General features: G+C 40.1%; 1 protein-coding gene across 3 annotated transcripts in view; it reads right to left on the bottom strand.

Annotated features, from left to right (window-relative positions):
- UBR2 (ubiquitin protein ligase E3 component n-recognin 2) overlaps positions 1 to 26,987 on the bottom strand; it is a 54,192-nt gene that overhangs the window by 6,197 nt on the left and 21,008 nt on the right. For 2 of the 3 annotated variants that reach the window (XM_033144848.1, XM_033144847.1), the window contains exons 16-44: positions 26,637 to 26,698; positions 25,431 to 25,541; positions 24,305 to 24,370; positions 23,464 to 23,586; positions 22,694 to 22,757; positions 21,581 to 21,705; positions 20,866 to 20,918; positions 19,710 to 19,812; positions 18,506 to 18,554; positions 16,948 to 17,102; positions 16,731 to 16,833; positions 15,031 to 15,140; positions 14,857 to 14,937; positions 14,088 to 14,269; positions 13,387 to 13,586; positions 12,781 to 12,874; positions 11,516 to 11,677; positions 9,063 to 9,160; positions 8,751 to 8,829; positions 7,648 to 7,796; positions 7,490 to 7,545; positions 7,113 to 7,209; positions 5,990 to 6,057; positions 5,330 to 5,465; positions 4,942 to 5,029; positions 4,020 to 4,150; positions 1,634 to 1,742; positions 1,046 to 1,102; positions 39 to 116 (exon numbers count right to left, since the gene is read on the bottom strand). In XM_033144848.1, coding sequence (XP_033000739.1) covers positions 39 to 116; positions 1,046 to 1,102; positions 1,634 to 1,742; positions 4,020 to 4,150; positions 4,942 to 5,029; positions 5,330 to 5,465; positions 5,990 to 6,057; positions 7,113 to 7,209; positions 7,490 to 7,545; positions 7,648 to 7,796; positions 8,751 to 8,829; positions 9,063 to 9,160; positions 11,516 to 11,677; positions 12,781 to 12,874; positions 13,387 to 13,586; positions 14,088 to 14,269; positions 14,857 to 14,937; positions 15,031 to 15,140; positions 16,731 to 16,833; positions 16,948 to 17,102; positions 18,506 to 18,554; positions 19,710 to 19,812; positions 20,866 to 20,918; positions 21,581 to 21,705; positions 22,694 to 22,757; positions 23,464 to 23,586; positions 24,305 to 24,370; positions 25,431 to 25,541; positions 26,637 to 26,698 — 2,989 coding nt within the window. The remainder of the gene's footprint in view (positions 1 to 38; positions 117 to 1,045; positions 1,103 to 1,633; positions 1,743 to 4,019; positions 4,151 to 4,941; positions 5,030 to 5,329; positions 5,466 to 5,989; positions 6,058 to 7,112; positions 7,210 to 7,489; positions 7,546 to 7,647; positions 7,797 to 8,750; positions 8,830 to 9,062; positions 9,161 to 11,515; positions 11,678 to 12,780; positions 12,875 to 13,386; positions 13,587 to 14,087; positions 14,270 to 14,856; positions 14,938 to 15,030; positions 15,141 to 16,730; positions 16,834 to 16,947; positions 17,103 to 18,505; positions 18,555 to 19,709; positions 19,813 to 20,865; positions 20,919 to 21,580; positions 21,706 to 22,693; positions 22,758 to 23,463; positions 23,587 to 24,304; positions 24,371 to 25,430; positions 25,542 to 26,636; positions 26,699 to 26,987) is intronic. The other variant, XM_033144849.1, reaches the window with a different exon arrangement.

Genomic DNA, 26,987 nt, shown 5'->3' with positions numbered 1-26,987 from the left:
AAAATCAAGGTGGTCATAAGGAATTGCATAAGACTTACGAAAAGTTAGAAGCTTGATTGATGAGGCTACTGTAATCATCGGGAAGGTCTATTAATTTGTTAGATTCTCGCGGGTAGCTAAAATGAAACGAACCAATAATACACATTAATACATTTCAAACTTGGCTGTGGTATGTAAACAGTTTGATCTATTACTGTACATTTGGATTCACTGTTGAGGTATAATGTAATATTGACATTTTTTTATTATAGAAAGACCTTTAACTACAAGCTTAATGAGATCAGCTTGGGTGACCCTTGTGTCTAGTGGGTGGTAAATGCTTTAATGTGGGAGGGGGCAGTTCCTGCTGCTCTGAAGGAGGCAGTGATACAGCTATGCCTGAAGACTACCTTCCCTAGACCCAAGGGTATGCAACAACTACTGCCCACTCACAAATATCTCCTTCCTGGGCAAGGGGCTTGAGAAGGTGGTGGCTGCCCACATTCAAACATGCTTGGCAGAAATGAATGACCTGGCCTTATTTCAATTGGGCTTCAATTTCAATCTGTCAGTACCTGCATCAGGACAGGCAACAAAAACACTGGAAAGATGTAGATGAGATAGCAAACAGAGGCATGCAGGCTAGGGAGAGGTAGGCAGTAGAAAAGAGCAATAGGAAGGTATGGTAACTATGAGGAAGAGGGAAGCAGCAATAAGATTGATACTTGTCTGCTCATTCAGCTGATGAACTTTTCTGACCATGTTCCCACATTGGTAGTGTTCTTGCAAGGACAGCATCACTGTATGCAACCCCCTTATTCTAGCACTAGAAACTCCATCATGGATTTATACACTCCCTTTTAAGAAAACAGCTAATTTAGGCTAACTGGACCTACAACGTATGAAGCAGGGCAGGGGGAGGATAGGGTATCCACACAGCCTATGAACAAACTCCAACTAAAGGCCATCGTTTGCAAGTCTGCCCCATTCACAGATAAAACAGGGGTGAGCAGCGTGTCTTACACGCCCCTGAATCTTTCCCTCCTGCTGGTTTTCTCTTACTTACCTTATGGCTTGTCTCTGACCTTGCAGGTATCTTTTTACTTCATCATTATTACACCAGCTATTAATGGAAAGGGGAGAGGGGGGGGAAGGTTAGGGTTCATTCTTGTAGGAGCCAACTGAGAAGTGCATGATTCCATATCCTGCATCCAGAATTTCCATTTGCAAATGGGCATCTACTGTGGTATAGGCTGTCTATTGCAATCCCATCACAAAAGCTTGCAACAGCTGTATGCCACCATTAGAATGATAGCTATTTCCACTCCAGGATCTTGCATTTGGGAACTATACCCCAATGCAATGAGGTAGTACCAATCCTTATACCTGTGTGATGCAAAATACTCATATTTGCCTGTAACAGCACAGAACAATGCAAGTGTGTACTGCATGGGTGCAATTGCTGCACTGCACTATTTTAAATAAGCATGTGTCGGCTGGCACAGTGATTTATACTGTTTAACTATCAGGTTGTCTCCAAATGCACACACTGCTAGTTCTCTCTGTCATCTGATATAAACGCTCTACCCACCCCAAAAAAAGTGTTTTTCCACTGTATATTTATTTAAATTGAAATAATAAATATTGTTCCTACCTTTCAACTAGCGTATCTGTAATTTTGCTGTTTTCTTGAAAAAGGCAAACGAGGTTGTTTGGCAAAGAGAGATAGCTACATAAATGTTCAAACTGGTTTGCCCCGCTGACTGTAACGGGAGAGAGAAAAAAGAAATATATATTATGATGATGGTTAGATGAATCAATCATCTGTAAAGAACTCCCCAAACACACATGTATGCATGTGTATAATTTCCGGAGAAGTAGCCATTTTGCAGTCTTTAAGGTTCCACAATAGAATAACATTTAAGAGGGAATAAGCTTTCATGGACTACAGTTTGCTTCGCTAGATGCTTTTATTTATTTCATCAAATTTATATACTGCTTGGGGGAAAAAACCTCAAAGAGATGCATTAAATGACATCCTGAGTTACAGTTATATACATTGTTGTGATTCAGCGGTTTCATACTGCAGTTTCCTTTTGAAGTTCCCCTTTTTCAGCGTGATCACCTTAAGGTTGGTTACAGACTACCGTATTTTTTGCTCCATAAGACGCACTTTTCCCCTCCTAAAAAGTAAGAAAAATGTTGGTGCATCTTATGGAGCGAAGGCTCCCTGTCACGCAAGCGGCGAGAGGCGGCGGGGGGCAGCGGAGGAGATGCTGCTCGTTTCTCCCTGCCGCCTCCGTTCGCAAAAGCAGGCTATTTTTGCAAACGGAGGCAGCAGGGAGAAACCAGCAGCATCTCCTCCGCTGCCCCCTGCCTCTCGCTGAACACGGCGAAAGGCGGGGGCCGGGACCTAGCGGCCCGGAAGGGGAGAGCCGCCCTGACACTGTGCATGGTGCTAGCAGTTCTCCCCCCACCCCGCTTGCTTAAAGCCAGCTGGGGAGAAGGGACAGACCATAGCGTCCTCCCCTTCTCCCCAGCTGGCTTTAAAGTCAGCGGCAAAGGGGCGGGGGAGGAATGAAGAACGTTCCTCCCCCCCGCCCCTTTGCCGCTGGTGGCGGCGGCTGCGGAGGAGGAACGTGCAGCTCAAAAGCTGCTTTCTCCTCCTCCTCTGCCGCCACCAGGTTTGAGGCAGAATATTTTTTTTTCTTGTTTCCCCCCTTTAAAAAATAGGTGCGTCTTATGTTCCGGTGTGTCTTATGGACCAAAAAATAACGGTATTCTGTGATGTTGAAAATTCCCTCCAATGGTTTGCGTAGAGTCTCTGTGCAGAAGCTGACCTGTCTGTCCTATGTAGAATGTGCAAGGAGATTGTTGTTAGAGGATATGTATCACACTGTAAGAGTGCCAGAGTCGTGCATGCTCTAGTTATCTCTTGCTTGGATTACTGCAATGCGCTCTATGTGGGGCTATCTTTGAAGGTGACCCGGAAACTACAACTGATCCAGAATGCGGCACCTAGACTGGTGACTGGGAGCAGCCGCCGAGACAACATAACACCGGTCTTGAAAGACCTACATTGGCTCCCAGTACGTTTCCAAGCACAATTCAAAGTGTTGGTGCTGACCTTTAAAGCCCTAAATGGCCTCAGTCCAGTATACCTGAAGGAGTGTCTCCACCCCCATCATTCAGCCCGGACACTGAGGTCCAGTGCCGAGGGCCTTCTGGCGGTTCCCTCACTGCGAGAAGCCAAGTTACAGGGAACCATTCAGAGGGCCTTCTTGGTAGTGGCACCCACCCTGTGGAATGCCCTCCCACCAGATGTCAAAGAGAAAAACAGCTACCAGACTTTTAGAAGACATCTGAAGGCAGCCCTGTTTAGGGAGGCTTTTAATGTTTAATAGATTGTATTTTAATGTTCTGTTGGAAGCCGCCCAGAGTGGCTGGGGAAACCCAGCCAGATGGGCGGGGTATAAGTAGTAGTAGTAGTAGTAATAAATTATTATTATTATTATTATTATTATTATTATTATTATTATTATTATTATTATTAGCAGGTGAAAGAACCCATATTTCCAATAAGATTAACTGAATTAGCGAAATATAGCAACGACCAAGGGAAAACTAATCGGCCCATTTGCAAAGCTCAACTGAAGTGCCCTTGAAATTAATGGGATATAAAATTAGTCATGACAAGCTATTTATTTTAATGGGACTTAAGCACAATTAATGTTCTCTGGATTTGGAACACTTTAGTTTATATTTAGCTCTTTACACCTGGTATGGTAATTCTGCAAGGTTATTGCTTTTCATTTTTGTTCCTTATTTAATGCATATTTTGTTTACAAGCGTAAGCTATCCAAAATTTAATTACCCACTACTGCACTTTCTATAAAATCACATTACACCTCACTTCCATTTCCAAGACAAATTAGTTTTATTATTGAATATACAAAGCTGCAATTCATTCTGTAGAGTTTAAAATTACACTTCACCAGTCATTCACATTATTGCTTCAATGTGGCTAACTGATTAAATACCTTGCAATTCTGGTGGTACTGGAACACCATTTAAATAGTGGAAGAACATAGCAGAGCACCTCAGAAAAGGCATGATCCCAGCTTTTATACTTCTCCATAGATGCCATCCAGAGGACATTTCTTTGAAGGCACTAAGAATAAAAACAGATATAGATTTTTTTGTGAAATCAATCTTAAAAGTTACACAAAATGCCACAAACGTTTAATTGATTTTGCATTTCATCAATTAAATGCCCAGGCAGGAAAATAAAGGGTGTGATCCAACTGGTGCCCTTGTGCTCACAGAATGACTATTTATCCAGCGGATGCCTTTGCTAATGGGAGAGGAGGGCCCTGTTCAGGAATGTCTCCAAATTCTGTAGAGCTGTTTTAGGGGTCCTGTGGGGTCAAGACGATACAAGAAAATCAGCATAATAATAATAATATTCCTTTATCTTCCATTAGTGAGAGCTTTCACTGGGTGAAAAGAGTGCAAGGGCACCAATTGGATTCCACCCCAAATCTTTTGACTTCATTGTTTTTTTTAAAGTAGATTCGAAGTCAAAACACTATTACCTATTCAGTCCCAGGGCTACCCCCACATCTTTAATAACCCCACAGTAACTAAGGCCCCATCTATATTATACATGTAAAGCAGTATCATGCCACTGAGCTAGCCCTGAGCTCATTTGGTAGAATATGAGACTCTTAATCTCAGGGTTGTGGGTTCGAGCGCCACATTGGGCTCTTTCAAGCCCTAAACCAGAACACCTGAAAGACTGCCTGCTCATCAGAGCTTATCTGAAATAGTCAGCAGAGAGTTTTCTCCATGTGGCTCCACCTCTGGAGAGTAAGAAATGAGCTTCCACATATATTAAGCTTGGAGAAGGCAAGTGAAGTAGAACAATGTATGGAAAGGCTGCACCAAAAATTATGATTTTACCTTCCTGCATACCGGCCAAGACATTTATGCAAAGCAAGAACTGCTTCTTCTTCACCAGTAGGATTTTCTTGGTCCATGCCATTTTCTTCTGAAAAGTGAACAAAGTAAGTCTAAACCTAATTGTAGTGACCACAGTTGTGGATGCCTCACCAGAGAACTTTGTGCAATTTGAAAACTTGCTAAATCTATACCAAGAACATAGTAGCATTAACAAAGAGTTGCACTGGAGCAATGCTTTTCGTTTTATAAAGCATGACTGCAACTATCACAATATACACCTGCATCACGGTTAACCACTATTTTGCCCAAGAAGCCATAATTATTTCTCTTCCCTTCTCTAGTTTCCCTTCATGCACAAATCAGCATAACTTTAAACAGAACACATTACCTGTGGATGAGGTAAGCATTATTTGTACAATATGTGCCATAGTAACAAGGTGGAAGATATGAATATCTCCAGTACCAAGACTAACTCCTGAAAAATCCTGACTGTGTACAGCAGGGAAAGAGAGCACCAAGCACACCTGTAGACAAGGGGAAAATGTATAAGAGACAGAACGACTGAATTTTCTCATCCATTCCCCATTTACGTCTGCTTAGCCCAATCCTGCAAAGCCATCTTTTCAGCATCCTTACATAAAGCAACAAACAGGGCTGACTTTGAATGTTAACTACTGACCCAGTTACAGGTAGGTAGCCATGCTGGTCTGCCATAGTCAAAACAAAATAAAATAAAAAAATTCCTTCCAGTAGCACCTTAGAGACCAACTAAGTTTGTTCTTTGTATGAGCTTTCGTGTGCATGCACACTTCTTCAGATTACTGACCCACTACTTCAGTACACCAAAGGAAATGTCACTCATAAATCAAGTATTTACTTCCTGTTGCAAGACTCTGACCTCTAACCTTTCTTTTCTGCTACCGGTATATTTCATAAAAATATTTTGCTAGACATATTTCCAGTGCACCAGACTTTATTTCCAAAAGTTAAGCTAATGATATATGGCATATGGGATTGCAGTACTGGCGGAATTTATAAAGGTACTTACCAATAAATGAAACATGTCGATATCAAGAATGCAAGCAAGATTCCCACTTTTTTCATTAGGCACCAGCGCTGGATATTTAAAATACAAAATGGTTACTGATGTCAGAATTTTATTAGTCGACATTTAATTTCTGAAACTGTAGACTGTTTGCTAACCTATCTGATGGCACCTGAGCTTCAGAGTATAGTACTGCTGAGTTTGAAGTAGATTTAGTGGGTGATAATACAACTAAGTCACACTCAGAAATCAATGGCTATTGCTCAAGTCCCCAGTATTACCTTCGGTGGATGAAACTTTCAAAATATGGACCACAGTTACCACGAAGAAACACTCAGCTATGGACAACAGTGCTTTGTCTCAGGAAGACACTTAGCACCTCCACTTGGAAGACTGTCAGCCAGGTGGGTTAGACACTGTCCTTGGCTAGGTGGACTGATGCAATTTAAATCAGCAACATGCTGATTGAGGGGAAGCCTAACTTGTCAGTTTGCATTTCTTAGTGCAGAAAGTATTGATCTGATGTGTAGAGATCTTTCCTATTCTAATTAATTCAAGAGGGTTCTGGAAGCTTCTGTGTGTGAAAGAAACAAGCAGAAGGTTCATGATGTTTGGTTATTCCTTCAGAGAAGCTGAGTACAGCTGGCTTAAACTGGTTCTGTTGTCTCTTCTGTCAAGGTCATGCTGACTATAAAAGTAAGGCCAGAAGGAGCCTGGGCTTCACTTTCTTTTTCCATCTCTCTTCCTTCTGGTGTGGCGCTCTGTATATAGTGTTAAGCTTTAGACTTCTTATAAGTTATTGTAAGTATATGTTAAGTCTGCTTCAACTGGACTTCTTATGGACAGTGCCAATCCTGAATGTATTGGATTTGTGACCATTAAGCTCATTTGCCTTCAGTAGCAGTAAAGCCCTGCTGGATGAAATATAATTGCTTCTGGTCTATTTTTGGGGGCTCTTGCAATGAGTTTTAAGTTTTTACTCTGCTAACTATACACTGGATCAATATTGAGTAGAATTTCATGACATAACTATGGATCCAAAATGTTATTTAAGAACGCACAAGTTTTTCTTCAAGTTCGGTCGCTCTGTCATAATTCTGAAATTGAGAAGTGATCTTGAACTTACATGATAAAAGCCTGCCAAAGTGACCCTGTACTGCCGAGAGTGAAGAAACTGCCCAGTGTGCAGCTGCAAATCTAGTCAACGAAGTAAGGCAGTCATCCTGGAAGAGGACATAACCACAGTTGCAAGCAAGTATGGCAAACAAACGAGCAAACAAAAGCAAACCTCAGTTTATTGAAAATTAAGCCCTTTGGGAATTTCCTTGCTTTGCTGAAATTGTGGAGGTGACACATATTAATAATCTATAATAGGTGGCTATTTTGTAATAGATGGCTATTTTTCTAAAACTATAGGGGACCCAAAATAAGAGTTAAAGTTTTCATTTCACTATCTCTACATATCCCTCAGTGCTTCAGTTTTAGCTGGTCGGGGCATCGTACCTGTCTGCAAGATAGGTGTCCAAATAATGGTTTCTCTTCATCTGCTAAAATCCGTTCTGTGGAGGGCAAAAATAATAAGTTAAGTGAGAGTAGCAGAACACCTAAATGGATCTTGCTCCCCTGAGCGCCGACATTTTAGTGAATAGTAAATTTGTTACCTATTGTTTGTATTGTATATGCACAACTGCCCCAGCACATTATAGGTACACGTAGATCGTCTTCATTGGGGTGAACCTTCAGGCCCACTTTGTATGTTGCAGTGCCAAATGTTTTCAGCATTTCCTTAATGCTTTCAGAATACGGATTCCTTAAATAAGTGAAGAACACATACTATTAACTACAGGTTTAAAGCATGAATTTGGGAAGCTACACATTGGCTGGAATACATTCCTAGTCTAAAAGGCCAAGCATGCCCTAGACACAGTCTCTGTCCCAGCTAATGTGCCCTTTAGATTATCTGCCATCCTTGTTTATTTGGATCTCATAGTTTAGGAAAGTTTTAAACCGTATTTTTCAGAACACCTCTTGCTCACTGTATTCACTTCTGTGAATAAATACTGCAAAAGTCCATTGATTTGGTAATACTGTTGTGCCGAAAGGGATGAGGACAATTACTTTATAATCTTGACTATGCTCTTTTTGCTAATTTTTGTTGTTGTTGTTAGATGGCAATTTTATTCATTTATGCAGAGTAAAACTAACCATCCTTAATGGTAACTTATCCTCAGTTGTTGGACCTAGGTTTGTAACTACCTGAAAACCTTTGCAAAGTATTCCAGAGTGCTTTTATCACTCTCCACTGCACACTATTTTTGGCCTGAACTTAAATCAATATTTAGATTTATTGCAAATCTAAGTATCAGGATTTTGAACTGAGTCTCCTTCTGCATACACACAACATTGGGTGATATCCCATGTCAGTCATACACAGAATATACCCACTGAAAATAATATAATTTACTCTGAGTATGACTAAGACTGGATATCACACAAGTGTCTGGATGTTTTGCTTTTTTTTAACCACAGTTGTTCATCCTGAAATAAAAGACAAGTCAAGAAACTCACATATTATCCATTTGGCTTCTGTAAATGTTATGAACACAACATGCATTTTATAATTAAAAATGCCAAAATGTGTATATTTTGTCTTGTAGCTTATAAGAGAGTTCTTACATGCCCTTTGCCTGCTAATGCTGAACAAACTGTATTTAAATTGGTAGCAGGACAATTTGAAGTTCATTATTAATAAACAGATACATACTTTGGTTGGAACTCTGGTCTAAACCCTTCAGGTAGTTGCAGTTCATCCATTTTTTCTGAGCTACTACAAGAGGGTTTACCTGAAAGGTAAGCGAATGATACATTATTTTTCTGGCATGTTAATACTATTGTTCATGATGTCTGCAATCTACAAACTGTAGAAAAAAGCACTCTTGCCAACAGAGAGACCATCAGAACAGTCTCATTGCCAGTTAGATACCCCAAAGGAAAAATCCCCTGAACCTGAACAGCAAACACTATTTTTCATCACCTTTTCCTGAGAACTGTGATAATGTAAGCAGAATTCACTTACTAGCACTTTCCTGATCTCGAAGCATACACAAAGCTTTGATTTGCTGAGATACTGTTCTTATCCACTGAGCAAGATTTTGTTGACTTGAAAAATCTAACCTGTCAAGAACAAACATATACATATGTGTTTTCAAGTCATATTTTTACATAAACGATACAACAGTCCCCCAAGTCCGACATCAGGAATACAGGCCTTGTGCAGTATTCCTATATGAGCAGGGCATTCCCACGGGTGATTTCCTCACTAATTCAAGAACTCTGCGACAGGAAGAGAGAGGCAATGCACTTCCATTCCATTCCCTCCCAAAGCCATTTTCCTGAATTGTTTTTCTATCGTGCTCTTGCATAACTCTGCTACAGGGTGAACAAGAGACAGAATGCTAAGACCCAGCAATGCAACCAGTGGTAGGAAATCAATGGTCTTAAACCAAGCATTATGAGGAACAGTTGATGGAATTGGGTATGTTTTTAGCCTGGAGAAGAGGAGACTGAGCAAGCTTATTTTCTCCTGCTCTGGAGGGTAGGACCCGAACCAATGGAGGATTCAAGTTACAAGAAATGAGATTCTGACTAAACATCAGGAAGAACTTTCCGATGGTAAGAACTGTATGGCAGTGCAACAGACTCCCTCAGGAGGTTGTGGACTTTCCTTCCTTGGGAGGTTGGCTGGCCATCAGCCATGGATGCTTTAGTTGGCATTCCTGCATTGGAGAGGGTTTGACTAGAAGACCCTTTGGGTCCCTTCCAACTATGATTCTGTGATTCTGTGAAATGACCAAAGATACTCCAGCCTTTCATATACCAGTATAAAATATACCAGTATAAATTAATACTAGCATTTATAAATATCTTGGGTTGGATCTATAGTTGCATGGAGCAGAACTCTGCTAAATGGATGCTTCCATGGGCAGAAAGGAGAGAGAGGTTGATTTTTGCCAATTCCCCCTTCGCCCTGAAGACCCCCATGCTTCCTGCAGATGTGTCCCATCCTATGGAACAAGATGGAAGGTGGTGCAGGAAAGGGAATAGCAAAAATAAAATAAAATGCTCCTCTCCTTTCTCCAGTGGGTGTATCTGCTAGATCCAAGTCACAGCAGGTCTGAATCCAATCCATTTTTTTTCTCTGAACCACCACTACTAGTTGTTAAACATGTTGTATCTCAGACTTGGAGGCAGCAAACACAATGGATTACTATCAGAAATCAAATGGATTATGTTAAGAGCTGTTTCCTCAGGAGACTTAGTCTCAATTTCTCCAAAAGTATTTGTCATTTCCTGTGGCCATATAATGCAGAAGCCAGCATTCAACAGAAGAAAAACAACTATGTCATGAGGATTAGAGGTTCGAGTGTGACGGATTCTACTCTGGCACAGCAAATCTTTTAATGCAGCTCTCTGACCTATTAAGCATATGATTACTGATGTTTACCTATCAGCGCTAAGGTTTTGCCACGTGCGACTTTGCTTTGCCAATCTTTTGCAGCTTTTGCTAGGGCAAACCAAAACAAAGCATGCACAACTTTTACAACAGAGCACAAGTGATACATTAGGTCTACGTATGTTAAGAGATATCCCAATAATCTGTGATAACATAAAGCATTAATGTTGCCCTTAATGTACAACATTTTTAAACATTCAAGATAAAATGCTTTTAAAATAAAATAGTATTCTGCTGGCACCACTGATACAACTTCATGGCTTAATAGTTCTGACAACTGCAGCAGCACTTCATCATAAAACTCTTGAACTGGAATTTGTCAGCAGGCTTCAGTCTACCCATCTAGTCTGCAATCAATAGAGTCTGTTTTCTCCCATTACACATGTTAAAATGTAACACAGCCCAAAAGGTATTAAGTTAAAAATACAAGGCTACTATAACATAGACAAAAACAATAAAAAGCAGGCATCAACACCAAATGATACCCTCTTTGGCTTTGCTGTTTACATATTATCTTTATACCTGTGTATACATATGCGTATACATTTATACACATACATTTCTATACCTATCTGCAAATTCCCTTGTAACTATACTCCTCAAAGGAGAGTAGGACTGCCAGGATTGGCCTAGGACTGTTAAGACACCCTGAATGATTTCAAGACTACTAAGCATTTCATAGCCACACAAAAATCTTTAATAAGTTGTGATGTCAAATTAAGAATATCTGATGTTTTCCCAACAATAAAGAGAACACAGCACACACCCAGCATCTATCAGACACTCTCCACAGTTGCATCCAATTTGTGACCCTTGCACCAGATCTTTTGAACAAACAAGCGGCATCTACTAACAGAGGTGATTTTTGCCTCTATTAAGGCCCCCCCCCCCTTCCTGCAGCTCTTGGGACCGATTGTCAAAATCAGTTCTGGGTGGTCCCACCATCCTTCAGGAAAGAAGTACTAGTTGTTGTTTTTTAATCAAATCAACGGAGTAGCTAAGAAAAGGTAACTGACCTGTTAAATAAACTCCTTGGGGGAGGAAGTAGAGGGATGACCGTGTTGCTTAAACATTCACAAAGGGGACAAAGGAATTCACCATTTTCTACATCGTAACTTGTGTGCACACGCAATCTCTGTTGTCGCCTTTGCTCTTTTGCTTGTACGGCGTCAAAATACCTTTGGAGAGCAGCATGAGTTAAAGCTTTGCAAAATGAATTCCACAAGATGCCACTGAACGCTACTTTGCTGCCATCATCAACACAAAAGAAATCTTCTCCAGCGTGTCAAGTCCTTGTTAAAAGGTTTGCAGTACCGGCCAGCCAAATGCAGCATACAGAACCTCTCAAATATGGGACACTTCAATACAAGAATAGTATCACCAGCAGGAAGCATGTCTCAAAATGGGAATTCACTGCGACGAAACCTTTCCATTTGGGCACGTCTTTAGAAATAAGCTCAATGAGCAAAGTCAAAAACAACTGGGCATACATAACCTAACATTAGTATATGCTTGGGGAGTGCATGCATACTTGGGAAGAATAATGATAAAACACATGAGTTTCCTTTCACCAAGGTTAGAGGAATAAAGGAAATAGTGAGGCACGGAGTGCAAATGTTCTTTACTCAATTTAATTTTTCTTAGGCAATACTGCAGCAGCTCAATTTATTTCGGGCTAATGAACAGTGAAGTTGAAGCATTTTTTAAAAAAAAGATGGAGTGTTCTCTCAGCCATACTTTACATTTGTCTTCAAAATGTTAAAATAAATAGAAAGAGACAAAACGGAATTTACTACAGAAACTTTTTGTAAGAAGAAAAATTAAACATTCTTCTGGTGTAGATGTGGTTATAGGTAAAATGCTTTTATTTGCTCTAGGATTGGTCAGTCACTTTCCTTTTCTTCCCTTCATCCAATTCTTGCTCCCAAGCTTCGTTCCTGTTATCGAGATCTGCTACAAAATAAAACCACTGTCTCAAAATTTTTCTCTGCCCCATTAACAGGTAGGCAGTCTGCTGCCCAAAGGGACCCTAATTTTCACCTGACCTTCTGATAAGTCTGCAGATATGCACTATATGTAGAGCTAAAACATTAAGAGGCCTGTAACATGCAGCCATGGGCTCTGGAAGATGATCAAAAGGGGGGTCAACTTCTCAGGCAGGGACATCATGAATTATCGGTACTTGAGTGGCTGTACATTAACACTTAGCCAAGTGCATCAGACCACAGAGGAAAACTGTGTGCTAAATTGACATCTCTTAAATGTTTAAAATGGAAGTTACCTTTGCCAGCAGTGGGCATGCATAATGTGTCCACAGCTACCAGTGTATGTTCCACATGACAGGTCTGGGTGCATGAACAGTGGATCATATTTTTCTGCATGTAAAGGCATTTTAAGAAAAAAACATTAGAAGGAAAAACTGCAAATTTTATTCACATCGATTTTTAAAATACTTTTAAATTATTAAGGAATTAACATCTTAAATCAATTTTTTTAAAAAAAAAAAAAATTACTTCCCATGTAGCTCATGACTAATATACATGCACTACTCAGCCACTGGGAAAATCCTGGTGGCCCAAGGCCTATGTATTAAACTAGAACCAGGGTGATTTTAAATATTTGATGATGATGATATATTTATTTACACCCTGCCTTTTGCCCTGATGTGGCTCAAGGTGGCTTACAGATAAAAGCAATAATCACCAAAAACATAGGGGGGAAATCCATTAAAAACAATTAAACATTAACAGAATTAAAACTATATAAACACATACGATGAACAGAATAATAGAATCTTCCTAGTTATTATTCAAATCTAGGAGACCTACCGAAATCACACACAACGACAAAGATGGATATTCGGTATCACAATATTGCCTCTACTTACCAGGATCTGGAATCACTTTACTTCTGTTTTTAGACAAGACTGTCGATCTTTGAACAAATGCTGCCAGCACCATTGCTCTGTTATCCACCTTAACCTCCTGTTCTTCTTGGCATAAGATACAGGTAACAACTTGCCTCTGTGGAGTCACTTTAGTTTGCTCAGGACCCAAAGCTGTAAGCTTGGTATCTGAAACTGAAGGACTAGAATCAAATGATATTAGTAAGTATTTCACTGGAATGTTTTCTAAACTAAGGCAAAAGTTCAGTTCATCTTATGCCGCTGCCAATGCAAACATTTTAATTTGGATATGATGCAGCATATGCCTTAAGAAAACTTTAAGAAGAGTCCTATTTTTTTAATTAAAAAAATTAATCTAAGGAGCTCTCCATAGCGTCACAGTTAAAAGCAGCACTCTTGAAAGTGTTTAGATGTGCCAGAATTCAAAGCACAAAGCAGACACAAGCGCATCCCATATTATTTTGGTAGAAGTCATTGTGAATGTTTAAGGGCTCCCTCCTCTCCTGTCCTTCTTCCAGCAGCATCCTCCACTGAATTGGAAACTCTTCTGTTTGCACATGACACTCTTAGGATCCAGGCTTAAGAAATTATAAACACAGGCTTGAGTGAAAATGCCGTTGCACAATGACAAAGTGAAGTGTCTATTACAAAGGGAGAGACACTGCTTGTCACTTTCATCTTACCTATTATCATGCACTCTGGAGGTAGAAGTTTCAAGTTCATCCAAAGTCTGCTGGAAGAGCTCTTTGTTCTCGTCAATGAAGTGTCGCTGCATCTCAGACATCTGTGCCATGATCTTCTCTCTTCGCAGCCTGGCAATCTCAGCTTTTCTCTTTCTCTCAGCCTTTTCTTTATCTCGTGTGCTCTACAAAGTTGTTACATTAACAAACACAGCTGATTTTAACTGATCTTCATTTATGCATGGATTGCACAATTTACGAGTGTCTTGACGTAAAAAACCCAAATTTTCTGTACTTGCCCCACCCCGACATCAAATATTATGCCAGCTGTGGGATACGTGGATGTGGTTTATGAGAAATGGCCTCATGAGCCAAATATATCTCTGTGCCAGGCCTGACTAGCAGTTACAGTTGCTAGGGTGGTGGTCTTCATCTGACCCTGTTGTTTGTGTTGCTTCTGCTTATCAGGAGTTGTAGGGGCAAGGCAGTGGCAAGGTTGGTGTGGTGCTAATGCACCGGGGGCATCAGAATGGCTCCACTGGTGCATATACACCAAGCTGACCTTTCCCTCCCTCTTTCCCTCCTGCTAGGCAACAGCTGCCCCACTGACTACTACTGCCGATTAGGCCCTTAGGGCACAGGTTCCCCATCAACATGGGTAACATAAACTCCTCCCCCCACTACAAATTCCCCTAAATCTGCCCATTAACATATAGATGTATATAATGAATGGTCACTACTAGGTTACGTACTCAATAAGTTTTATTTTTACCTCTTCCATAATATTTCCCTCTGTCTCCGATACAGGACTTGCAGAAGATCTCTCTCTGAGCTTCTTAACAGCATTAAAAGTCTGGAACAAGGAAGTTTATATTATTTGCTATTTAAATATTGTAACATTCCTCTATTACCCATAAAGATGTATAAAAAATGGAGCACAATTTACCTTTAGTATCCATCTGATCATATCCTTGTGGACTTCCAGATGCGGTGCATTTTGCAAAGTTTCTAGCATTGCTAATATACTTGGGGAATTGTGGGGTGTATCACCAGGCCCTGTTTCAAACAAGGGTAAGAGGAAACAGCAACAACTTACTATACACGTTTGCTCTATTTGTTTGATTCCATTGTGTTAGCTTAAATTCAGTATAGCGGAACTATATTTACTTACAGGATACATGTTATTTTTAAATCCTATCCCAGGAAAGTGGTGCATTTCTCCTTCATTCAAGCTTCCTCCCCCCCCCCCCCGAATTGCAAAATGTATCAATAGTTTAATTATTATTAGAGCAGAGGAACTGAAGACCATTTCAAACATTACACAGAGGCAAATGTACATTTTACACAGGGAGCCACAATCTGTTCTCTGATTTACATGCCTGAGTCAAATATTGTGCTATATTTATCACAAGCATACAAAAAATAGGTTTCCTTATTAAAAAACAACAGTGTGTAAAGCACCCCTTGGGCATAAAGACAAAGGGGTGTATCCAAATTTGTCCATCTGTTAGCAGAATGGATTTCCTTTTACACAATGGGACTTCAGCTTCCCTCACCCCCCATGTGCCTTCAAAATTTGCTCTGGAAGGATAGGGATCCCTCCGAAACAGATTTTCTGCTCACCTTACACTAAATTTTACCCAAAAGGAAATAGGAATTCATATACAGTACAACCTCGGTTTAAGAACAGTCCAGTTTAAGAACGATTTGGTTTACAAACTCCGCAAAACCGGAAATAGTGTCTTGGTTTGAGAACTTTACCTTGGTCTAAGAACGGAATCAGAACAGTGGAAGAGCACCGGCAGTGGGAGGCTGCATTAGGGAAAGCGCACCTCGGTTTAAGAACGGTTTTGGTTTAAGAACGGACTCCCGGAACGGATTAAGTTTGTAAACCAAGGTACCACTGTATACAATAAGATGCTGTGCTTTGTATAATTTTATTCTTGTGTTTTAGTTTTACAGGTCTGGTACCTGTAAACTGCCTTTGATGTCAAACTGGCAGAAGGGCAATTAAGGATGCTAATAAACATAAGGGCCCTATTTGCATAATATTGTGGTTTGCTGTCAATGAGTGGCTTGCTGGTGCCTGTGGCCTGATCATTCCTGCTTCAATTCCTTCCTGTAAGAGCAAGATAAACAAACCCGGAAACCTTGGCTTTCCATTATGCCAGAGGAAATAATGGTTTGTTGCTCCCTAGAAAACTACTATCAGCAGGCCAACAAACCATGATTCAAGGTTGTCTGGTGGCTTGTTAAGGAACAGCATTAGATCCCAGTTTGGGTGAAATGGAAAACCCTGGTTTGTTTACTTTGCTCACATCAGGGGACAAATGAAGCAATTGGGCAGTCCACAGGAGCCCACTGTTCATGTACAGAAAACCATGATAAGCGAGAAAGTCTGGCTTATTGTTGCATACAAACACAGCCAATGCTTCTGTCACAACACATGAAAAAACAGACATACTATTCTTGTTCACTTTTGTACTAGTGAAAGTTTGCATTTTCTTAAATAACTGCAGCATTAAAGTTAGTTCCAGTATCATGTTTAATAAATAGCTTTTCAGATGCAATTATTTTAGCAGAGCATAAATGGAGGTACTATGGGAAAAATCAAAGTTTGCAATGCATATACAACTATCAACCTACTTGAGATCTTCTGACTGAAAGTAAATGTTATTACATTATCTTCATCAGCATTCTCAATGTGTTGTTTTTCTTCTTGCAAGGCCATTCCAGTCAAGTGCAGAACCTAAGCAAAAAAATAACATGCTTAGAGTTTATATTTCTAGGAAAAGCTTTCTATAAGATTTGCTAATATTTATAAGTGAATTAACAACAGCTGGAGTTTAAAGCTGAAACACACCCTTTGAAGCATGGACTCCGACCAGGCATAACCATTATGCTCTACTGCCCATTGCAGTATCGTCCTCATAATGCACAACATGACGTCACACTGCAGAATATTGATCAGGCTTTCAAACAGAGGGCAGAATGGAGGTAGAACAGGAGGTGGGAGAGCTGAAACAGAAATAAATTAATGAAATATTGTGTAGCCCTGCTGCAGCAAACTTTGAAATGTATATCAAATATTTAAGAATATGTCATGGAACCTTCAAGATGACAAAAAAAAATCGGGAGATTTTGTTCTTTCAAGCACATCTACTCACTGAGTTTAGTGGGGTTTACTCTCAGGTAAGTGGGTATGACTGCAGCCTATTTCCTGATCTTAGAGAATCAAAGCAGTTTTGTTGGGCCCCCATATCTGGATCCTATGCTGTTCCTAGGAACTGCCGATGAATGAAATCATGTGGCACAGATGATGATGATGATAATAATAATAATAATAATAATAATAATAATAATAATAATAATAATAATTTATACCCTGCCCATCTGGCTGGGTTTCCCCAGCCACTCTGGGTGGCTTCCAACAGAATATTAAATGCAATAATATATTAAATATTAAAAGCTTCCCTAAACAGGGCTGCATTCAGGTGTTTTCTAAAAGTCTCGTAGTTGTTTTTCTCTTTGACATCTGGTGGGAGGGCGTTCCACAGGGCGGGTGCCACTACCGAGAAGGCCCTCTGCCTAGTTCCCTGTAACTTGGCTTCTCGTAGCGAGGGAACCGCCAGAAGGCCCTTGGCACTAGACCTCAGTGTCCGGGCAGAACGATGGGGGTGGAGACGCTCCTTCAGATCATATGCAATGTTTTCATGTCACCTCTCCACTTCTTATAAGAGCTGGTGGAACTAACACAGGAACTTCATGGGATTTCAACTATCAAAACAATTCTGGACAGCAAAGGATCCAAGTATGAAGGAGCAGCCACACCATTCTGATGTGCAGTATTTGTTGTTGCAAATCTCAAAGTCAGTCTTTCCATAGCCTTCATTTTCTATAACCCATTACAAGCAGGAAGAAAATTTCTAACTTTTTTTTTTTGCAAGAATGTACACATTTAATCCACATTGTGGGTTAAACCACAGAGCCTAGGGCTTGCTGATCAGAAGGTCGGCGGTTCAAATCCCCAGGTGAGCTCCCGTTGCTTGGTCCCAGCTCATGCCCACCTAGCAGTTCGAAAGCACGTCAAAGTGCAAGTAGATAAATAGGTATCACTCCGGTAGGAAGGTAAATGGCGTTTCCGTGTACTGCTCTGGTTCGCCAGAAGTGGCTTAGTCATGCTGGCCACATGACCCGGAAGCTGTACACTGGCTCCCTCGGCTATTAACATGAGATGAGCGCCGCAATCCCAGAGTCGGCCACGACTGGACCTAATGGTCAGGGGTCCCTTTACCTTTACCTTACACATTGTTGCAAATTTCTTATATCTTGAATCAAGCTCAGTGCCAGCTTGATTTTTGATGACATCTTAAAAAGCAGAGACAACTGAAAATACTTTCATACAATAGCAAGACAGGTACCTGTATCTTCCCGGTTTTGTCGCCTTATTTTCCTTTGGGCTTCCTCCGCCTTATAAAAAAAGAAATATGTATATTTTTAATTTTCCAAATGCTGAAGGCAACAATTTCTGCAAAATTAACAGACATTGCCATTTACTTCCCTCCTCTATTTTTCTGCATTACATTGAGTGCTACAATAATCCTACAGCTCTGACTCAGGCTTCATTGTTATAAAAGACTGATTTGTTAGCAGTTTTGTTTATTTTTGTAGGAGGCCTCAGTTTACATCTGGGTTTTTACATTTTGTTGCCTGGCATGGATTCCAAGAAGTAGTGATAGGCAATGCAAGAAGCTTTATCTTTTGATATTTCCCAGTATTACTTTCAAGGTTTTCCTGCTAACAGAAATGTGGTTCAGCCAAAACCCAATGCCAAGCCACTGGCAGATCAAACAGTATCTGATTATTTGGTCATATCAGATGGATCAACAGGAATCCAAAAGTGCTTGTATGTGCTAAGTTTTCCAACCCGCACCTTTATATTTTCAATTCCCTTTTTCAGTTAAATGCAGAAGTCTGAAGGAAATGGGATGGAAGGGGCAATAAGAAAAACAAAGGAGGCCTGGGCACAAGCATCACATAGGCAAAGGAACTGTTGTGTGCTGATGACAAGTAATGGGTAGACAAATGAGGAACCTTCAAAGGCTTGAGGCCAGAGACTTAAGCGGGAAACGAAGCTTAATTCTGGATATTGATTTGAGCAACCTATTCAAACCTTTGACGGAAGATCTCTAGTTCTGAAAACGAGACCTTCCAGTCAGTGTTACAAGTTAGGAATTTCATAAAGTTTGATTTATTGCTGTAAACTTATCTTTTGGAATTTAATGCAAAATGAAAGGACCTGAGGCTGTACTTAACAGCAGAGAAGTCTCTGCAGAATTTTAGTGCACAGCACAGTTAGGATAGAGCGTTAGCATCTTGAGTTCAGGTTGACCAGTGCAACACTAGAATGCAACCCAATATTATAGCTTTTGTGAAGGACAAAGAAAGATCACTCTGGGTTTAGGGAAAGTAAGAGTTGCACATGTGATTTCATTAAGGAGTTAGGTAGAGGCAGACATTCTTGGCACGCTAGGAGGAACTGAATGAGAAAGAGGGCAATACAGCTAGTTGAAAAGCTCAGGCAGAGAATGTTACAATTTACCGATATTTATATTTCATTGTTACCTTGGATTGCTCTGCCCTTGAAAAATGATAGAAATATAAATTGAAGTATTTAGCACATTCTGGTTTCAGCTCATACAATCCTCTGCCTGTTAGTCCTGGTTTCCTAAAACACAAACAGAACACTTAGAATTCACACCTTAATAACTGAACATTGCTTCTAAAAAGGTTCCATGTATTTTAAATTGCAAGCCCTTTGAAAACTCAAGAATGAGGGATACTAGCCTATTCAGGCCTTGTTTTATCCTTTTAACTACTGCACTAGAAGCACCAGTAGTACTCTCTTAATGGATTGATATACGGTTTCTTTCTGGTGGGTGTGCAGGCAGGAAGAGAGACAGCTATTGCTTCCCTTTACAGGAGTCCTTCCTTCCTTGATTTCCTTCTATATAACAAAGAGTCCTGTAGCATCTTAAAAATGAACAAACTTATTATGGCAAAAACCTTTGAGGATTAGAGGTCCACTTCATCAGAAGAATATTGCATCTGATGACATGGATTTTAATCCACAAAAGTTTAGAACATAATTAATTGGTTAGCTTTTATTTTTATTTTTTCCTGCAAAAGGCGAACGTGGCACACCCTTTTGAAGTTCTTTTTTGTATGTAATATTTTTTTAAGCAAAATCCAGTGATGCCGACTTGCTTGTATAATTAAAATCTGCTTCTGCAGTTGGTTTCTCCTCTCCCTTCTCCAGCCCTCATTCACCCCCAAAATATGTTCAAGGGAAACCCCAACCTGCCAGAAGGAGAAACCCTGAGGTGGGAGCAGATAGTATCTGTGGCTATGTTGGATGTCACCCTTTTTTCACAAATTTGTATACACATTAGAAAAGAAGGGTTTGTTTGTCAACAACTACTTTTGGCAAACAGTGTTCCCACAGAAAATAAGAATTTTGATGAAGTCTGTTAACAGGTTCCTATACACGTCAGATTTGCCCGTGATTATGTATGTTGAGAACAGTTCATTCAAAGCATTTACTGTCTTATGAATGGAGTTAAGAATAGCCTTGAGCAATCTGTTGCATGATGATGTATCTTTAAATTGTGTAACCCATCCTGGTAACTCATTATGAAGAAATTGGGGGGGACGGGACAAGAAGGCTATGCTTTGTTGTTATTTTACACATTTAGAAATACGATTGCAGAAAGGACATTACTTGAAACAGGCAACTGCTTCGATCACACTTTCCATCCCAGTCTCCTTGTTCTCCTGAATAATTTAAAAAAGGAACAGAAAATCACTGGACAGGCCAATGACTAGCAACTACTTCCCAAATATTTCCCCTAGAACACTGGTATATCTATAATCACCATCAAAATTTACCAATCTGAAAGGATACTTTGGTTCTATCTCAGGATCATGCTCTCTACCCTAACTTGCAAATGTGGTAGGATACCACAATTTCTGCTCTGATTGCCCACTTTCCTGTTGTTTGACCTTCCACAGCGGTCAGAGCTCACCGCTATATATATATCCCTGTTAGGATGCAGCAATGCAGATACAAAACAATTTGATGACTAGCTCTATCCATGTTTCTGCACACACCCCTCACCAAACATCCATTTCCCCCTCATGGTGCTGCAAGCTCTCTCACCATGTCTGCACTCCCAACAGCAGCAAAATGACTTCAAGTTGCTAAGAAAGTTTAACACACGGTATTGACAGATTTCTAGGCAGCATTAAATTGTAGGAAAGAGCCAAAGAACAACACAAAAGCCTATAGGCTGGAAAGACATTGTGTCCCATAAGAACAGTTTTCTCTACGCCTGCCATGAAAACTGAACCTCTCCTCCCATCTCCACAGAAGCCAATCACAATTCCAAAAGTTCTTTCATCCACTGCATTGAACGTATTTTTTTAGTGATTCTCACATCTTCAGGCAATGCTTTTACTAATTCACTGTGTGCCATGGGTCTGATGCTCAGTTGATGAATGATCTCCCTCTTGATTTCATCTGTAGCAGTGACTTGTCCAACACCAGGGATAAATCTCTCTCCTGCAAAATATATCCATAATTACAGCAAACAGGGATCAATTCCTTTTATTAACCATTCATATGTTATGTTTTCTGCCTGGCTGGATAAAGACACATTAAGCCACTATGCAGATTATGCACAGAAGAAAAGAAAGCATGGCTGGTGTGCCATGGAGATCCAGACATTGAAAAATGCTGCAGACAAGGGCTTGCTTGAAAGCAAAAGCAATATATCTAAGCTTACCATACTGACAGGGTGGGCTGATGAGAGAGCAAACACCAGAGTGGTGAAGAACACCAAGGGAGTGCTCCATTGCGACTGACAGGTCAGGGTTGTAATCAGAAGGAATTATTTACCCAGAAAGCAAATCCCTTTTAGTTCTTCCCATTGCCAAATCAAATTTTAAAAAGATGCCTAGCACAGAAGTCCTTGGACCTAGTTGTCTCCAATTTGACATTCATCTTACCTAAGGAAACTTACCTTGGGTCTCCAATTTTTAGAGCAATTGCCCACAAACCACTAGGGAAGGTCACGTTAGGGGTGTGGGGTTTTTTGCACACCCTAAAACTGTAATGGCTACCCCTGCAAGAAAACTTATTCAGCTGAGCTTATGAAGTTTGGCACAATATTTGCCTTCTAAATGGGTGACGTGCCTACAAATTCCATTCAATTCCACCCACTAACAGTTAAAACATTTTCATATATTTTCTATAATTCTGTGGGTATCATATTCTCTGGAGGGTGCCTGTAAATTTCACCTAGTTCTGTCAAAAAGAAAGAAGTGAAAGCCATTTTTTCATTTCCCACTAGTGAATAGCAGATGAATGGAGCAGGTCTGAGGTGGAACTTAGCTGAATTGGTCAGCTACAAATTGCTTCAGGTCAAGGCAAACTGATTTCTGAAGTGCTGAATTAGGATCCAAACCATAATTTTGTGGTCAGTGCACACTCCTGGTTTCCAAACCCATCCAATCCATAACACATAAACTGAAATAGACTTCAAACTTACCAACAATAATTATAATTAGGTACAACATTTCTTCAATAAGTGTATTATTTTGTTGAACCACATCCTGAAAGAAAAGGAAAAATATATTCAGTGGCCTGGTTTACACAGAACATTCAGCCGTGATTGTATAGGCAAAGTATAGTTCGTCTGAACATCCAAACCCAGCCCAGCAGACTAACCATGGTTCATTTTCTGGTAAGCATGAAGCAAAGCCATACGAATTATGGTTTGACTCTATGTCTGAAGAAAACTGTCTTGCTTAACCAAACTTCGCTCGGTTATACCACTCCAGACATGTGTCAAGCTATAGAGGCATGAGGCAAGAAGAGATGGAAAACAAACCAAGCTTTGGAGAAACCAGCCACAGCTAGTTGGCTTGTCTATGGCAGAACTGGTGGTTTGTTTAACAAACCACAGTACAGTCATACCTCGGGTTCCATTCGCTGCGGGTTGCGCGTTTTCAGGATACGAACATGCCGAACCCGGAAGTACCAGAACGGGTTACTTTAAGGTTTCAGCGCTTTGCACATAAGTGCCAATTTGCGTCATGCACAGACGCAGTGGCATGGGTTGCGAACGCGCCTCCTGCACGGTTCGCATTCGCAACCCAAGCGTCCACTAGCATTACGTGTGAATGCAGCCATTGTATGAGGAAAACTTTTACAAATATGCAATAGATTTCATATGATAAAGTAAGTCCAATGTACAGTAATCCATTAGCAGCATTTTTTAAAAAAATAATACATAACTTTCAACAGCTCATAGCTTACCTTATTGGAATTTTCAGAACTGAATCTTTTGCCATAATCCGGAGTACTAAATATCTGATAAAGTTCAAAGCGACTCAGCATTATCATCAGGAAGTGATTTGGATCCATCATGGATGCACCTGTCTAAAGAAATTTTAAATGTATTTATTATACTGACTAGGTGAAAATAAGACATGTTTCCACCTTTTAAAAATAAGCTTTCCATGCTTGTTTTGGAAACATGGATACTATAGTGTGACAAACTATGCAATGCTGGAAATATTTCTTAATTTATGAACACAAATCTTCATTAGACTTTGCCTAGGAAGCAACACAGGACTTAACAAAACAGCCCTTTTAATTTTTGTCCATTTTAAGAATAAGTAGCAACACTGACAGATGCCTTTTCAAATATACAACATGTTCATAAGCCAAACATGACAGCTTCCTTAACTGAAAAAACAATGAGAGACTTCTCCAAAGTAAACACATGGATTTTAGATGTAGGAGGACAAGTCGCAGAAATCCATACACCTCTTACATACAAGTATGTGAGGATTTTTACTGAAGCATCAAGCCTCAGGTTCAGGACATGCTGAGTTTGAAATCAAGTAGAGAAGCAAAATATGCATCTAGGCATAAAACACTACAATACTGGGGATCCTTCAGCCACATAAACAGAACCTAAATAATGAATTATTTTCTAAACATCTCAAAACAAATATGAAAATGTGAGAAAGCAGCTTAAGAAACCACCTTTCTAAAGAAAGCAATCACAGTAGTGACATCTCAGGGTCCTTTAAACAACCATATTCAGGCAGTAGGAAAGAGCACACATACATCAAAATGACATTAATGTTACCTGAAGCATTACTATATCTTTGTCAAACATCTCTCGTCTGCATTTCACATTATGATAGTAGTATATCTGAGGAGGAGCAAAGATAAGTTTTTCATAATTGAATAGATAATTCATATGAAATACAAGATACAGATCAGAAAGAGATCTGTATAACCAGAATGAACCTGAAAAAAGCCTTTCATGCTCACCCCAACCTCCCCTCTCCTTCTGCCACACAGCTGGGAGAAGAACTTCTGCTGGGTTTACTTCCGATTTTCGTAAATCTCGTCTCGTAATTACATACAAGCCATGATTTAAAGCAAACTCTCGCTACTTTCTACAAGCCACTTTCATAACCCATTGTTGAAGCTAGCTTGTTTTAAGCCATTGTCTCTGGTTTGTACATAATGACAACACAGGGTTTGTGAAAACTGAAAGTAAGCACGGCAAAAGTCCTTCTCTCCAACACCCAAGGAGGAATGCACAAGCCTGAGACTTCACTTTGACTCATTCTAGCTTGCGCATGTAGTCCTAATTCATGGTTTGGCATTACATGCAGATCTGCATTGTTAAATGGTGGATTCTTAATCTGCTAATCTAAATTGACAGGAACGTGTACTTCTGACCTAGTCTGAGAATAAAAATTAATATAATGAAAAACTAATGCTTGCTGCATTCCCAACTCATTGATCAGGAACTTCTGGGTCTAGCATAAGTTGCCTGCAGCTTAGTATTTTCCTACTATTTTTTTAAAAAATCCATTTGGATGAAAAATGATTATATCTATTTACAATGTTTATATACATAAACAGATCTTGCATGACAGTTTACAGGAACATAGAAATTTACCTTTCTTGTTCAATGTACATACAGGGTAGAACAAGAAATCAGAGTTCAACTTGACTTGCTTCTTGGTAAACATGTTTAGCAACCATACGAGGACAGAAATATTTGAAGACCCAGAAAAAAAGGGAGCACACAGGTCCCCCCCCCCACCATGTCTTTCTCTCTCTAGGAAGCATAACACACAGCTATGCTGTGAGCTATTGATCTAGGACAATTAACTCCTTATGCAATAGTATCTCAGATTGCCCCGTGACTCTCAGATATATACAGAAAGACGGGCAAATAAATGTTCAATACTTACTTGGTTAACAAGTGAGAACCCATTCCGCCTCCACATCCCAGCATGCACTTGAGCACACAGAACGAGACATCTCAGGGGGTGTTCTATTAGCATAGGTGGACTAAGTTCACTCTGCATTAAGTGAACATAACACAAGAGAAAAAACTTTAGACATTCATCATGTTTGGTGAGGGCCCTGAAATATATTTATAAATGGAAAGAAAGCCCATTCTACCTCTTGAAAAAAAACTGCAGGTGTTGTGAACCAGTTTGTACAAAACTAGTGGGCAGGAAGGCACCATTTGCAGCATTTACCTTCATTTCTCCCTAATCTTAGAATCATAGAATTGAAGAGTTGGAAGGGACCCCAAGGCTCATCTAGTGCAACCTCCCCCCCCCCAATGGAGGGATGACTTGTCATTTCAAGTGAACCAGAGATTGTGACAAATTATTTTCCCAACAAGCCAAATTCAAAGTTTGTTACGAACTGCAATCTCTGGGTCACACACAATCACAAGCAGAGCTTAGAAGAAACTGAACGCTGCAGAATTTATCCTCCCAGTCATGCAAATGGAAGTGGGAGTGTGAGAGTACAAGCCTTGCTTGAGCTTATACCAGCTCAGGCATGTAGCACCTGTGGACCTCCACATGCTGTTCGACTACAACTTCCATCTACAACAGCTAATATGGCCAATGATGAGAGTTGACAGGAAGAGGAATTCAGCAACACTGGGAAAGAACCATGTTGACTACCCCTAGTTTTGTGTTATGTGCAAACACAGTCATAGTCATCCCCTCCAGGTCTCTGGAGGGTTATCACTCACTGATACTACCCTATAAACTGCTACAGAGGCAGAACTCAGCACCGTATATTCACTGTATCCTTGGGATCTTAAACAGATTTAAGGCAACAAAACATGCTTTAACACTATTTCGTTTCACCAGGCCTTACCTACCGTTTGCTGTAGATCACTCCAGTCTCCCAAATAACAATTCTGATCTCCATATAACCCTCCACCAGTGCACTGAATGCTAGGCTACTCCAAAGGCATTCTGGCAGTTGTGGTTCTGGAAGTAAGTATTTCACCAACAGCTAAAGCATCTTTTCTCAAACACTGCTCCATTTCTTCACCATTACCAGCAACACTTCTTTTTTGTACTCAGAGCAATTTTATTTATTTTTAAAATCTGCACCTTATGAGATACATTTATCTAAATATTACTCACCATTGGAAGCTGTTCTGGAAATTTGTATGCCACTTCACTTTTGCTCAGAAGCACATGCAAACCTATATTGACAAAAGACAGAAAAGGTATTTTCTGCCACTCTGGGATCTATTGAGGTTGTCAAACAAAGCTGAAAAGAACTAGAGATTTACTAGGAAATGCAGTTTCAAAATCTGACATCTAGGAATTCAAAATCATGCTCTGGAGTGGTCACCCTACCATCTTCCTACCACAAGTTGTTCTGGAGGGTCCCGCAAGCCCCACAGAGCCAAAAGGGGGAGAGGGAAAGCACTGTTGCTCAAATGGAAGTTTTTGTGCTATACTTTAGATAATAATATTTAATGCTGGGTA

Source organism: Lacerta agilis, chromosome 3, assembly GCF_009819535.1.
Source record: "Lacerta agilis isolate rLacAgi1 chromosome 3, rLacAgi1.pri, whole genome shotgun sequence".
In the NCBI taxonomy this organism is placed as follows: domain Eukaryota; kingdom Metazoa; phylum Chordata; class Lepidosauria; order Squamata; family Lacertidae; genus Lacerta; species Lacerta agilis.
The sequence above is the reverse complement of the archived record's forward strand: the minus strand, read 5'-3'. Positions and strand labels throughout refer to the sequence as shown.